This window comes from Frankliniella occidentalis, unplaced genomic scaffold (assembly GCF_000697945.3).
Source record: "Frankliniella occidentalis isolate FOCC.00 unplaced genomic scaffold, Focc_3.1 Scaffold722, whole genome shotgun sequence".
Classification (NCBI taxonomy): Eukaryota; Metazoa; Arthropoda; class Insecta; order Thysanoptera; family Thripidae; genus Frankliniella; species Frankliniella occidentalis.
The window spans coordinates 1-14,750 of record NW_026267834.1 but is presented as its reverse complement, the minus strand read 5'-3'; the positions used below and the strand labels follow the sequence as shown (position 1 = coordinate 14,750).

Genomic DNA, 14,750 nt, shown 5'->3' with positions numbered 1-14,750 from the left:
GGGGGGGGGGTCGTGTGATAATAGCAGGCCCGGTAAAACGATCACCATCAACACTGCTTTACTGCAGTCGACGTTCGTCCTGCTTACCTCCTTAGAGCGACGGCGACGCCCTAAGCTATTACTTGTAGTGGATTTGATTCTTCAGCTTTTTTGAGGGGGTCGTTGATTTTTGTGTGAATTTTTCATGGTGACCCGAGACTCCGGCGCCCTTTTGGCTGTGGCGGTCACCCCTGACCTGTTGCTGTCCGACAGTTTTGCATGACCCGGTCTCAAACACCTCGCCACGCAACCACGCCTCGGCCAGCCCCAGCACCGGGGAAAGGGGGGAATACTACAGGTAGAATAATATACAGGACACAAAGCCATTAGCCCCCACTGCCTCCCGCTCCCTCCGCACAAGCGTCAGCCCTTTTAGCAACTGTGTGCGTGAGTGTGAAGGGGGGGGGGGTATTATACTGAAAAGGGAAGAAAAGAGGGAGCTGAAAAATATGCCACTTGCAAACGAGCGGCAAAAAGTACAGCACTCGTAAAGTACACCGTGGAGTGGAAAGTGAGTCGGACCACACAGAGAAGGAGAGTGTTCCGTGAGGGGCAACGACCTCCGCGTGACGTTACGTAACGGTGAAGTAGGGGGCGGGGCGGGGGGCGTCCCCCGCGAAATTAATCCAGCTCTGCGTCGCCTGCGAAACCTCGCTCCGAACACTGGGGCGGGGCGTGGCGGGGCGCGGCGGGGCGCGGCGGGGCGCGGCGGGGGCCGTATTGTCTCGCACGTCGTTACAGTCCTGGTCGCTTTTGCGTGCGCGCCTTTGTGCCCGTCCGTCGCAAAGCTTCCCCCACTGCAAACCCTCTTCTCTTATTCCCCTCTTAACCCTCAACACGCCCCCTCCTCTTCCCGAGAGGAGAGAGGACGGACTTCACGCTGTCACGTCGAACCCCTATGACTCGACCCGCACTAGCTTGTGTGTGTGTGTGTGTGTGTGTGTGTGTGTGTGTCTGTGTGTATGGTTGTGCGAGCGTGCGTGTGTTTTGTGTTTGTTCGTGTCCGTGTGCTATGCACAGGGCTGTAAAAGGACGAGGCGGTAAGCAGAGGAAGAAAGGGAACTTCCTGGACGGTAACTTCTATTTTCTCTCTGTCGCGGCCCGCCCCGGTATTCCGGATACTATCGATACTATTTGAAGAACTCAGCTTTTTGTTATTTTTTCGTGAGAGGGGGGGGGGGGGTGTTGTAGGTGGATGTAAACGATGTAGTTTTGCAAAAACACCCATTGGAAAGAACTGGACTGAGGCTACTTGAAAATGACTTGATTAGAAAACGCCTGCAGCATAGGCCACCATCCGCCTGCAAACACATGATAGGCCATCCGCACCACACCCCATCCTTGTAACTTGCCTACAACGAAGACTCGCAGGGTGCACCAAGTAAGCGAACACTTCTGGACTTTTGGAGCTGATCCCCACTCCGGACGCACACCTCTGGACGTGCCACAAGACGTGGAAGTGAGCGGCCAAGCCGGTCAGCAAGACCCCTTCGCCCTACGCCTTCTTCCCGAGCTGCTGAAGGACGCCTTTATGCCCGCCTGCTGCTGCTGTTGAGATGCCAGGAATGCTAGGCGAGGGGAGCAAGGGGCGCCCGGCCCCGCTGTGCTGCATTTCAGCGCCTCCGCGTTCGGTCCTAGGGCCCCCTCGCCGTGCCGTGCCATCCCAAGGGGGGAAACGGCCCCACGGCACCGGGGCCCGCGGTGAGGCGCGGTGGGGCACAAAACCGAACGGGCGTGGAGGAGAGGGGAAGGGGAGCTCTCCGCCCGCACCCGCACCCGCACGCCCCTCTACCCTCCACGGAAGAGTTGCCATGCCTCTGCCACTTTATTTTTACCCGCTTTGAAGGTTTACTCCAGGCCTAGGGGTGGGGCGGGGCGGGGCGGGGCCTACGGCTGCGGGCTGGCTGGACGAGCGCCCGCTGAGCCGCCCCGCGCTTCGCTCGCACCAGAATAGGCGCGCGGAGTGTGCTGCTAACGACCGTTGTTTGTACACGAACACAAATGAGACGTCGGGTCATATCTGTTGGCGAATGAGCGAACATTCGGTAAACGTGCATAATGGGGCGGGGGAGAAACAACTTAAGCGGCGCAGAATAGAAGGGAACGGGGGGATCACGTCCCCCATGTTGGCGCAGAACTTGAGACTTCAGCAAAGTTTCCTTCCATCCAGCGAGGCCAGCCGGGCAGCTGCGGGCAACAGGTCCCTTCGCGGCTTGGTGGTATGGCGTGCGTGAGCGCGGCACATCAAGAGCGCAAAGGAGCTGGGCGGGGCCGATCGCGTGGCGCGCGAGTGCAGCGCCAGTGGCCCACAGACCTCCTCGCCGCCGCGCCGGAGTAGTGCAAGAGGGCGCTCGGCGGGGAAACTATGTGACTCGTGCTGGTGAAGTGTGTGTGAGACGGGGACGAAAACTGGACCACATCGATCTGGATGAAGAGGGACGGCGGGCGCAGATGGTCTGAGGATGTGCTGGTACCAGGTGGCGAGGACGGGGAAGCGGATGGTAGTGGTGATAAGGAGCAGGGTGTGGGCACGTGTGCCCTCTTTACCTGTGTCTCTTCCAGAACACGACGAGCCTTTGGCGCAGCTCGTACGTCAGGTTGCTCATGGCTGGGTCGCGGGGGCCGCGCACGGGACCACCGGGGGGAACCGCGACCGACGCTGATCCGCACAACCGCGCAACCGCGACTCGCGACACACAACGCGCCCCGGAGCGGAGCTAGTGCGGGGCCGGCGCTGCTCGGGGACACGACCACGCCGACGCGGCGGCGCACGTCCAGAGTAAAGGGTGGGGCTAGGGCGTGGCGAGGCGTGGCGGGCGGGGCGGGGGTGCGGCAAGAACACCCTTCACACCCTCGCTGAACACCTGACGGGCTGATGGGCCTGATGGGCTCATGCGCACCGACCACTCGGCCCAGGCCCCGCCTCTCCCCGCCTGCCTGGCCCGTCCCTGGCGCTCTCCCTCCGCGCCGACCCCTTCTCCTCTCCCCCGCCCGCATCATCACTCTCCCTGTCTCTTCCAGAGCGGTCTGTCCTGAACCTCTCCCGCCGCCCTGCGGCCAGCTCCCCCCCGTGATCGTGATGGTGTGCATGCTCATCAACTTTGTGGCCACCCATAATTCACTGCTCGCACAGGGCCGAAGCTCATGGCTACTTTGAGCGTGCACGGATTTCGAAGCAGGCGAATCATATGCCAAGCGGTTGGGTCTGTTCGCCCGAGTGTCGCCCCTCTGCCGCTGGCCCTGCAGGCTGGCCAGACAAGCTGAGGGCGGAAGGGAAAGAAGGCGCGGGGGTGAAGCGCGGGTCCCGAGCCCCTGGCGGCCGCTGGCCACATGGGCGGGCCGGCCCGCGCCTGTGTATGACCGCGATTGATTTTTCGTGTTCGGGGCTTTTCAAAAGGCCTGGGGGCGGCACGGCGCATCCCAGCCCCGCCCGCGGCTAAAGTGACCAACACAAGCATACTCCAGCCTCTCGCGCCGCCGCCGCACCCGCTGCGGGTCGCGTTAGGCGAGGGGGCGTCCCATAGAGGGGAGGCACACACAGCTCATGACGACGGCAGGGCTGCAGCAGAGCAGCGGCAGGCCGACAACAACGACAGTAATGGCTTTCAGAGGCATTGGGAAACGAGAGACGTTGTAGTCGGCGCGCGGGTGGAGAGAAGGGAGATACAGAGGACGAAAAAGAAAACGAAGCGGCGAAATGGAGAAGAATAACACGCAGGAGGGAGGAGAGTGGGGAAGAGGGTGAGCGAGAGCGTAAGAGGCAGAGATGGGCGGGGCGGCGGCGCGGCCGGCCGGGCGCTTAGCGCTTAGCGGGTGCGTTGACTCTGCCGCGCCACCGGGGCCGGGCCGGGCGTCGCGATGTACAAACGTAATTTACGCTCTAAACGATCCTTCCTGACACCCCGGCCCGGCCGGCCCGACCCGACCCTCGGGCGGGCGCAGAGCACGGGGGTGTCCGCTTACAAACCGAGTGTGTGCCCAGGCAGCTACAGTGACCTCGTCACACAAAACGGGCCCACTTCTTGGCAAAACTTTTTCGACGTGCCCATATATCTCACGAGGGCGAGGCACCCTCCACTGCCGGGCTGCGCCCGTCGGCCCCTCGCTCTTGCGTGAGGGAGATAATAGCATTGAAAAAAGCGAGCTAAGTAATTCATGGTGGACCGTTTACTGTATTCAGGGGGGAAGACATCGGAAAAAAAGTACACAGCCAGATTATGGCAGCAAGATGTACTGATTGTGGTGTCATCTACAGAATATTGGCATGAGTGAAGAGTGATATCGCCGATCAATTTGAAGGTTAACACTTGCAACACTAAAGTGCCGTCTACTTTGCCATACAGAGGATTGAGTTGGCCAGCACTGTCCTTTTATTTTGCTCTGAAAACCCTGTATAAATGACATCACCCGCACATGGGGGTGTGGGTATTCGGTAAATACTGCATACATGTGCCGTACCGGGTGATTCAGAGAAGACGCAGGTGCAGGTGCGGGCGGGTTTGCATAGCCTCTCTGCCCGTACGAAGGCGGGTAGGCAAACCCGCCCGCGCCGGCGCGTCTTCTCTGAAACACCAGTACAGAGTCCGGGGTACTTTTACGCATGGCAGGCGTGCGAGCGCGTCGCCTCGGCCTCAAGAGACGAGGCTGGCCACTGGCCACCCGCTCTGTACCGTCTGTAAAGGCAATACACCACAGTGTTGCGGGTTTGCCTACCCGATCTGCCCGTAGGGCGCCATGGCTCCTTAGATATGGGAACCCGCAACACTAGGGAGTATTAGCCTTTACACTCGGAACAACAAACTATTGAGAACTGGGAACCACCCATGCCGGCGGAGTGTTATGGCAGTGTACAGGTTTACCACCCTCCGCCCACCCTCCGGCCACCCTCCGGCCACCCTCCGCACACCTCATGCCACCCCCTTCGGTCCGGCCCATGGGCCCATATCTCGTTTACGACCCAAGCCCCGCGCTCCGCAGCCCCTCCTAGACATGCACCTTGCGCAGCGCCTGCATGGCTCCACACGGCGCCCGAGCTGGGGCTGGGGCGGTGGGTCGGTGGGGAGGGGCGTGGGGCCGTTGGCAGCGGTAGGCAGCATAGTGAGCTGCACCGTACAAAACAAACACATCCAGATCAAAAGCGCTGATAGGAGGAGCGGCAAGTCGATTCTACCGGGGGAGGAAAGAGGACATGTCGGGTTGGGAATAATAAGGCTGCTAGGTTTCAAACGAGGTACAGTCGATTTACGAATACAAAATGGAAAATGACCGACGACCCAGCGGATATGATGTTCGGTTGTGTGGTATGGTGCATCTCACGACTGTCAGACCGAATACCCAATCCCCCATCCCTGCCTCCCCCAGGCACACACACCTGCCTTTGACTTGCCGACACGCTTCTCCTTGTCTGCCGCGGGCCGTCTTCCCCTCACCGCCAACAAGTTCCTCCCGAGCGGTCCATGCGGCGGTGGCGGTGGGGCAGTGGGCTCGGGAAGACGTCACTCCGCCTGTCACTGCGCGCACCGCGAGCGCCTCCGCCTCCCCTCCCTCCACTCCGCCGCCCAGCCTCCTTCCTCCACTTCCTCTGCTGCTAGGTGGGGCGGGGAGGGGTGAAGCGGGCAGGGGCGGGGCGGGTCTCTCTCCTCTTCAACCCTTGCGAGCCGCCCATCTGCGATGACAGGGGGCGGCAACAGACTGAATTTGCGGATTGCATGAAATCTAACTGGTTTTGAATAACACTTGTGTTATCTACGTAATCCAAACCGTACTACCCGTTTAAACTTTGCACACTTTGCTCACATTACTCGGCACATTCACAGATGGATGATGTAGCTGCTAAAGTTTCTAAAATGTCCCAACTTTGCACACCCATTGACACAAATTGCGACGTGCAATCTAATTAATGTGTCTAAACTCTGCACACTTGAACATATACATCAATTGACGTGCAATTGACGTGGAAGACATGATTTCCCAGTGCTCCCTCAGCTTAGCCCGCCGCCAAGCAAACTCAAAGCACGAGAGACGGGCGCCCTCCTCTCATGCTCAAACAGTGCAGTTGTCGTTGTCAACCAGAGGCGGCCAGCCTAGCCAAGCACCAAGCAGGGCCAAGCCAAGGGGGAGGGCGGCCGGCGCCGGCGCCGCCCCTCGATCCGCCCCCGCGCCAGTGCCGCCCCCAGCCCAGCAGTGGCGCGGGGGAGGGCGGGCAAGCGGCGCAAGCGGCGCGGGCCAGGCGCTTCCGACACGTGTCCCGGCCGCGGGGCGTCGGCCCCGGGCCTGGCGGAGTGCGGAGGGCTGCCAGCTTGGGCTTCCCTTCCCCCCGCGCCGTTCCCGAGCAGCGCGCCCCTCTGCGGGGCTCGGCACTACGAGTCGCGGCCGCAGCCGGGCCGGGCGCCACCGCCCGGGAGGCGGGCCGGCCGCCGCGCACACCTGTCCGGCCGCTGCCTACCCGGGGGTCCCCGGGCGCACCTAGCGCTCACGGGCCCGGGGCCGAGGCGCGCCAGGGCCGCGGGCGGGCGGGGCTTGCACGGCCGCACTCAGAGCAGCACCGGGCGGAAAAGGCTCATTTGCAGCGCGCACACTCGGGACGTGTGTCCCAGCCGCCCACCCCCTCCCGCGACCTGCCATACGCTTTTTGCATATCACGGTCACTGGGGCCCCCACGCCCCACGAGCTCGTCTCTGTCTGTCTGTCTCTGCCCCCACTAACTCAGACCACCACGAGGACGGAGGCAGATCCGACGTTATTTTGCGGCTGCAGGCTGCCGAGTGCCGAGCATCCATTACCGCGACTGATGGCGACGGAAACTCCCGTAGCACCGCGGCGCAGTGTGCGGTGGCCGGCAAGTGACCGGCGGGGCGGGAGTGGCGGACGGCGAGGAGGGCCGTGGCGTGGCCGTGGGGCGGAGAGTGCGGCAGCCGGCATGTGGCGGGCCGGTCCTGTGGTTCGCCTACTGTCTTGCGGAGCCTGAAGGGTCGAGGGTCGCAATCCTAAGGCACCCACCGCCCACCGCAGTGACCACATTGTTTAAGTTTTGGTTCGATTGCTCTCGGACTCAGGGTCCCAGAACCCAGCCCTGGGGAAATCAGACCAGATGAAAGTGTACGCAAGTGATATCCCCCTCGCCACTTTGGCTGGTAAGTGGACACTGTAAAATCAGATATCCAAAGGGCCATCGGAGCAATCCAAGGACGGGAGTAGGGAAAAAGGCATGGGGCGTCGTTGAATCGGTCCGATTGTCCTTGGGGTACTTGGACAGCAAGAAACGGTTTTTAGCGCGGACAGCGGACATAGCGGCATGCAAGAAATGGCTGGCAGGACCGAGGGCCTAAAGGCGAAGGAACCGTGGACCAGAAAATAAGACCAGAAAATAATCATCGAAAATTTTCGGAAGATTTCCAAAAATTTTATTCAACTCCTCCTCCCTATGCTTTTTCCTAGTTATCTCTGCAGCGTCGTTTTTCCCACGGCTGATATCGCAAAAGGAAAAGTTTTTTTGCGGAACAATCTTCGCGCGAGAGTGAAAGCGTGAGAGACAGAGAGAAAGAGAGAGAGAGAGAGAGCTGGTCGGGCCCTGCCAGCCGATAAGGAGGGATTGGGCAGTAAACACCACGCCCGGGACCGTCTCTCCTCTCACCCGGCCGCCTCACCGGGCTCCCGCTCTCCCCCGCACCCAAACCCGCTCGTAGTGGTTTCACCCGCCTTATTTTTACAGCTCTGGGGGCCTGATCCCGATCTGCCCCCCGGATCCCATGACCCCCGCCCAGAGGGAGATGGAAGCAGGGCTTTGGAGCCGAGCTGGGCGGGGGCGGCTATGGGAGGCCCAAATTGCCATAACGTGTTCCCAGCGCCCGCCTCGGAGCAGATGGGACAGGGTTGTGGCGGAGGGGAGTTGGCATAGGGGGTGGGCGCTGACTGCCTGCCTGCCCGACATGTCCAGTTAGAGGTTTGCTGGAGAGCGGGCCGCCCGAAGGGGCCTACTTACACAAACCCACCAACCCACATATGAAGGCTGTCTTTTGGTCCTCTCGGGAATGCAGAGCGGGGGCCCGATGGAGCCGCTGCGGCAAGGCTCAGTCCTCGACCCTCGTCACCAAATCAATAATTTCTCGAGCCACCCGCTCTGGTCGCGCATTCCCAGGGTGCGAAGATGCATGTGAAACGGAGCGCTGGTCCCAACTAGTTTCTGACCCTCGCTCACCTGCTGGACGCCTCGCTGAGGCTCGTCTCCTGGACTCCGCCATGCACGATCTCCTCGCTGACCACGCACCAGCTGACGCGCAGCTGGTTGCCTGGCGGTGGCTCCAGCCGAGGCTCGCGGTGATGCACCTGGGGCTGCGGCTGCGCCGCCTGCGGCTGGGGCGCTTCGTCAGACGACATGGTCGTCGAGCTACTGGTGGTACAGGTACCTGCCCGCTGTCTGTCCGCTCGAGCATTCGTCCACTGTCACTATTCCACGAGGGTTGCTGAGGGCGGTCACGGTCACATCACTTTCCCACCAAGCACACTACATTGTCGTCTTCGTTTTCGCTGTCGTTGACAACGTCGAGTCACACTTGGCCGGCACGGAACGAGCTCAATGACAACGTCTTTTCCTGCTGCGTTATGCGGTATAAGTTCAGAAGCACGGTGGGCGGAGGTAGCGGCAGCGCGCGGCGGCACGACAGACGCGCTCGTCCTGACCAGCGTCGTGGTGCTGGTTAGTGGTGGTGGTCCTCGTGCCCACCGTGCCCGTGCCGTCCCGTGGTGTGCCGCCCGAGCACTGCAGCGGGCACACGGCACTTCACTCCGCACCGAGGGACGAGCAGAAGGGCACACAGGGATAAACACGTACAGTAGATTGCGAGCGAGTGACAGGCAGGCAGGCAGACAGACAGACAGACAGACAGACAGACAGACAGACAGACAGACAGACAGACAGACAGACAGACAGACAGACAGCGAAGGGGGCAGGGCGGGGAGCAGAGAAGGAGGGGGGAGAGGGAAGGTTCGCGCGAGCGCATCGCGGCGAGAAAGGGAGAGGGGAGAAGAGAGGGCGGAGTGACGAAGGGGAGAGAAGTGTTCGGGGTCTCGCAGATAAAACTGCAACCACGCCCTGCGGGTTGTTAGGCCTTTGCAGGAGTCGTGCGCGTTGCTCCCAGGATTGTTTTAGTACTTTTTTTCTGGAGATATTTTGTGAACACTCATGGAGGCTGGAGAAAGGGCGGGTGTAAAATTGTGGAGACGCGTGCCGGGGCGTGCCGGTGCCGCCCGCGTACGGAGCCTTTAGCTGCTTAGCACCGCACCCGCACCTCATCCGCAGGAACAAAACTTTTCCCCTCCACCACGACAAACACGTACAAGTCGGGAGCCCCTCATTCGGAATCGCCGCAAGCAACCCCCAAGGGCGGGGTACTCCAGACCATCGCGTCGGGAGCCGTGCGGGGGGTGAGCCGGGCGCGGGGAGAGGCGGGGCTCAGCGGGACGCGACGCGCCAAACGTTGCAACTTGGCAGCGGCAAACTGGGGGGAGTAACGCCGTTTTACCGTCTCCGAGTGGTCGTAATCCCGCCATTCGAGACACTTGCGCCGCTGAGGGCGGTCCCCGCGCGCTCGGCCACGGCCGGAGGATGTAACGGGCGTGGCGGGGCGTGGCGGGGCGTGGCGGGGCGGGGAAGAGGGACTCCATCCGTTTCAGGAAGCCATATAGCCCGGGCGGGACAGGGTGTGTGGCGGGGTGGGCCGGGAGGATGTGTACTTCCACAGCTGCAGCACGTGTTGCCCCTAGGGTCGGCCAGAGCGGGGAGGCGAGTGAGATACCCCCCCCCCCCCAACAGAGAAGATATGCTAATTTATGCCCGCGCAAAGTTAGTTGCCTGCAGGTTGCTTGCACTGGGGCCTTTCTCTGCACGCACCGTCTTGCCGTCTTTGCCTATGCTCACAGGGGCCATGGCGCCTGACGGGCAGCCAACCCCATCCTCACTACGTTCAATCTGGGGTTGACGCAGATAAGCTGCTTCCCGACCCCGAGACTCTTCGCGACGGCGGAGGCCGCGAGTCCACTACTGTACTCACCACGGCGTCTCGTCCGTCTTGTGCGTCGTCGGCGTGATGGTGTCGTCGTCGTCCTCCTCGTCCAGGGTGAGCTCCTGGTCGAGGGGCAGCAGGCCGATCGAGCCGGACGGCAGCCGCGGCCCGAGCAGCCCGCTGCCCGCGCCCGACGACGTGGCCGGCGCGAGCGGCGCCGTGCCCGAGGTCGAGGCCTGCGTCATCTCCTCGATGTCCGAGTCGATGCCCTGGTCCAGGTCCAGGTAGAACGAGTCGCGCGAGTCGGACGAGTTGCGGCGTAGCTTGAGGCTGAGGTCCGGGGACGAGTCGTCCATCTTGCGGTGGTGGGTCATGGCGCCGGAGGCGAGGGGGCTCGCGGCCCCGGGCAGGGAGAGCTCAGCTGGCGACGGCGCTCGCCTCCGTCAGCACCCCGTCACGCCGCATCCTGCAGAACAGACAGAACATAATGTGGTGATCATTAGAGCGATGGAAGGCGGCGCCTTGGCGACACATAGAGGTCCTAAAGTTCACTCGCATTCTCACGTTCATGTTTGGGTTTTTTTGGTGGTGACTGCATGCGCTCGTGCGAGTGCGTGGGTGGGCGTCGGCGCGCGGTTATGCACGTGGTGCTGTATGACGCCTCGCGTGACGGGGGGCGCGGGGGCGCCCGGCTGCACACTATCGCCGCGTCCCACGGACCCACGGCAACGGCAAAGAACGGCATTATCATATTCGCGCCGTGAAATAAACTAAACGCCACCCGCGTGCGTGCGGCATCCGCCAAGTACGCGAAACACACACAAAAAAAGAAAAGGAATACTAACGCTCTCGTATGTTGGACGTGATAGAGGGAGCCGCACGCGCGGTGCCATACTGCGGAGAATATTTGCAGGTTATTCACAAGAAAATTTTCCAGGGGAAATGGTGTAGTAAATTTACGACAACAAATGACTTTAAATTTACAGAATTCTTATATAGCTGTACTTCTGGGCTAACAAAAATGGCTTATCACAAAAATTACGGCACCAATCGTGATTTTACGCTGAGTAAACAGGGAGATACTAACAAACATTGTTAATTAATAAAAATATTCTGTCGCAGTCAGGACGACCCCCGTCCGACCGTCATCTACCGTGTCCCCGCGGGCGCGGCTGGGGCTGCGTATCACTGGTTTCACTTCTCACTGCCGCCGCGCCGCCCTCGCGCGCCTTTGCCACCCTCCCACATCGTTTGTCGGCTGGCGTTTAGTCCGTCATATTTTCCAAAGGGACGTGTGAAATGGGGCGTGCGCGGGTGTACAGCACCCAGGGCGAAGGCGGGGCGGGAAGGTTTGTTCACATGAAGGGGCAGCCACCCGACGGGACGGCGGCGGAGCGGTGCCCCCTCCGGCCGGATCGGATAAGACGGGTGCGCGAAGCAAAAGGGCGTCATAATGGATGTCCGCTTCAGTATTTCACATACTTTTCCAGACTTCTCCAAGATCGCATCATCAAAGTACACTGTATTCCCAGATGTTCCCTCGAATTTAGCGGTTTTGAAACCCAAATGTATGAGCTATGCCAGACACGCACTTTGAATAAGCATTCACCGGACAACTAAGAGTCAAAATGAAATGAAAAGACACGGATACAAAATCGCCTCCTGCCATCCGAATATATGAAGACGGAAAATTCGGGAAAATTTGACTCAACTCAAAACTCGTCAAAAAGTACAGAGGCGGTTATTTCTCAGCTTTCTCGCGGTCGCCGCCGCCCGCCCTTACTGTCGGCGAGGCGAGCAGCAGTCAGTAGTGCACCCCGGCCGCAGCCCGGCGCGGCGCAGCCCACCCACGCGACACTAGTCGCGCGGCACGCGGCACAGATAGCGATCCGACCAATAATCCATGCGCTGCAGGCAGAGCCGGTCGGCCGGCCAGACCCAGCATGGCACGATAGGGAAGGATGGAAGCGGAAGACGACCAAGGCGATGTCGATGTAAGGCCGCGACACGGCCGCGGCGGCGGAGCTCGGTGGGTGGCGGCCGCGGCGGGGGAGCGAGCGAGAGGGGCACGGCGGGGGATGGTCTGGTCGAGGCGGAAGAGGGAGAAGGAGAGAGAAAGAGGGGTAAGTGGTAGAGGAGGAGAGCGTGAGGGGCGGGGGGTCGCGCTCGCCACGCTCCGCTTGCCCCGCACTGCGCGCCGCATTGTTCCGGGCGCGGCGGCGGCGAATCGACTTGACACAGCACAAGTACTACACTGGCTTTGTCACCCCCCCCCCCCCCCGGCGGCGTCCTGGGCCCGCGGGGCCGGGCCTCTGGGACGACGGGGCGAGACGGCGACGACTGGGTGACCCGCGCCCGCACCGCACCGCGCGCTCGAATGGATTGATACGGAGCTGGGCGTCGCGGCGTCGCGCCTGTCATCCATCTCTCAACCCCTGACAGCACCTTCCCTGCCCTGCCCTGCCCGCGGCTGCCACCCCCCAGCCTGCCTCCAGCTCTGCTCCCCCTTTGTGTTTGTCTCCACAGAAGAGCGCTTCTTGATCTCGTAACGAGTAGCGTGCAGCGCTCTTGTTGGAAGAGAAGAGCGCGAGAGAGGATAGCAACACGAACAGGCTTATACTCGGGCTGTTTACCTTTGTTATGAACCCCCACGAACGTCGACTAACTTCCGTGAACTTCATTGAAAATTATTGATAAACTTCAGCCAAACTTCTTTTGGAGCTTTCGTTGAAAGAGAGCTATACGACTTCGGCGTGTACATACATTTTTTTGATGTGTATTTCGCCTTGCACGAGTAGGGGTATGGGGTGGAAGGACCCAGCGTAAGAGCCCAGCTCGCAGCGGGTCCCGCGCGAGCGTCGCCCCAATGATTTAAAGGCGCCTTGGGCGCCAGCTCGACCAGCTTCTACGAGTCTAAATGGGAGATCGACGTTTCCGGGGTGGAGCGGAGACCAGGGGAATGGGGGGGGGGGGGGGGTACTGGTGGAGGAAGAGGAAGACGGGGATGGGGTTGAGGAAGAGGAAAAGGAGGATGTGGATGAGGATGAAGATGGGGAGGAAGAGGTTGAGGTTGAGATGAGGATTAGAATACGGAGGATAAAGGAGGAAAAGGATGACAACGAGTAAGGGGGGGGGGGCAGTGGGAAGTGGAGGCACCGAATGTCGTCTAGACTAGAGCGACCTAGTACAGCTCCCCCGCGGCGTGGCCGCCGTCCCCCGCGGGGGAGCCTGAGCCCTCAGGCCGCCTCAGGCCCTGTCCTGGCTATAGCTAGCTGCTGGTACTGACGGGAACAACAGCCCCCTCCCTTCCCTTTCCTCCTAGAGCGACGCCGCCGCCCTCGCGCCACTAGCAAGCTCTGTTGAGTCTGTTACAAAAGTGTGGCTACCATTTCGGAACAGGATCGGGATGAGATCTGGCGGGCAAATAAAGAACGGGGGGAGAGACCGGGAGAGACTCGCGCACTTGATATCCATTTCCATTCGGATTCGGCGGTACCCCGAAAAGAGTGAGAGAGATAAAGGGTTGAGAGGATGCGCGGGGTGGTCTCCAAATCAGTCGTAACCGTTGGGTACTCCTGCACATGGGCTGCCAAAACAGCGGGCGGTGGAGGGAGCGTTGGTACGGTGGAGCGTGGGCGACCGAAGAGAAGAGAGAGGGGTGGGTGGTGAAGCTGACTGGCCATGAGCGAGAGAGGGAGAGAGAGGGGGTGGGGAGGGTGGAGGGAGGAGAGATTTTGGGCCTCAGTCAGCCCATTCATTTGTCTAAGAGTGATTGGCTCCCCAGAGAGAGGAGTAATGTCAATCATGCTTCCGACCATAATGAGCTGCAGAGTCAGGAGTCGATAACCACGAACAAAGCTAAGCATTCTGAATGATTCCGATGATTCCACGACTTTCTCCTCTTCATCCCGAAGCAACGAACCTGCTTCCCGAGTCAGATTGGGAACCCTGACAGCCCCATTCCTACTCAGATAATTTATGCACCTAGACTCCCCCCCCCCTCTCTAACTCTCTCTCGACTGTTTTCTTTTTCTTCTCTAGTCCCTTGACATGTGAGAATGGGAGGCATTTTTAATCGCCTTTGTCTGCACACGCCCCCGACCCACCCCCTTTTCCACTGCGGGGAGCGGGGGCGGGCCGTGCGAGCCGAGAGGCAGCGTGTGGCAGTGACTCTGGGACGGATCAGCATCCAGGACCCATGGACCCATACCCAGCCAGCGCTATGACCAAAGGCGACTTGGATCGGTGCGCCACCGCTATGGGGTGAAAATACGCCAATGCAAATTTGCCTTTTCAAGTATTGTTATTGAGTTGTCTCAGATTCGCCCTGCGCCGTTCTTTCTTCTGGTCATACTGTCCCGGATGCAGGCGTGCGGTCGGGTTGCATACTCGCACGGGGCCGTGAGGCGCCTCGCTGAGCGACGTTGGGAAAGTCCGTCCGCACACTGCATGCGGTACAGTAAGTATACAACCCGAAGAGAGAACGGTGCAGATGGACCACCCTGCATAAGGCGTGGAGTCCAAGGGCTCTCACCTCATCACATCCTACCCCTTTCTTCTTTCCCTGGAGCTCCAGCTGGATTAGATATATTTGTCGCGTGCATACAAATGCACATCGAATGCGGCAGAGGACACCGACTTGTTGTTGGGGTCATGCTCGTTGCGTGTTTATCTTACCCCGACCAGCCCCGCGCGCCACGCCCCCCCCCC

At 60.7% G+C, this 14,750-nt stretch overlaps 1 protein-coding gene across 3 annotated transcripts in view; it reads right to left on the bottom strand.

The window, feature by feature from the left end:
- The window catches only part of LOC113202016 (proton channel OtopLc-like), a 21,068-nt gene extending 10,564 nt beyond the window's left edge, over positions 1–10,504 (bottom strand). For 2 of the 3 annotated variants that reach the window (XM_026416048.2, XM_026416049.2), the window contains exon 1: positions 10,089–10,504. In XM_026416048.2, the coding sequence (XP_026271833.2) occupies positions 10,089–10,414 (326 nt within the window). In that variant the 5' untranslated portion in view covers positions 10,415–10,504. Of the gene's footprint in view, positions 1–8,236; positions 8,821–10,088 lie in introns of those variants that run through there. The other variant, XM_052275644.1, reaches the window with a different exon arrangement.
- Between the last annotated feature and the right edge of the window lie 4,246 nt (positions 10,505–14,750).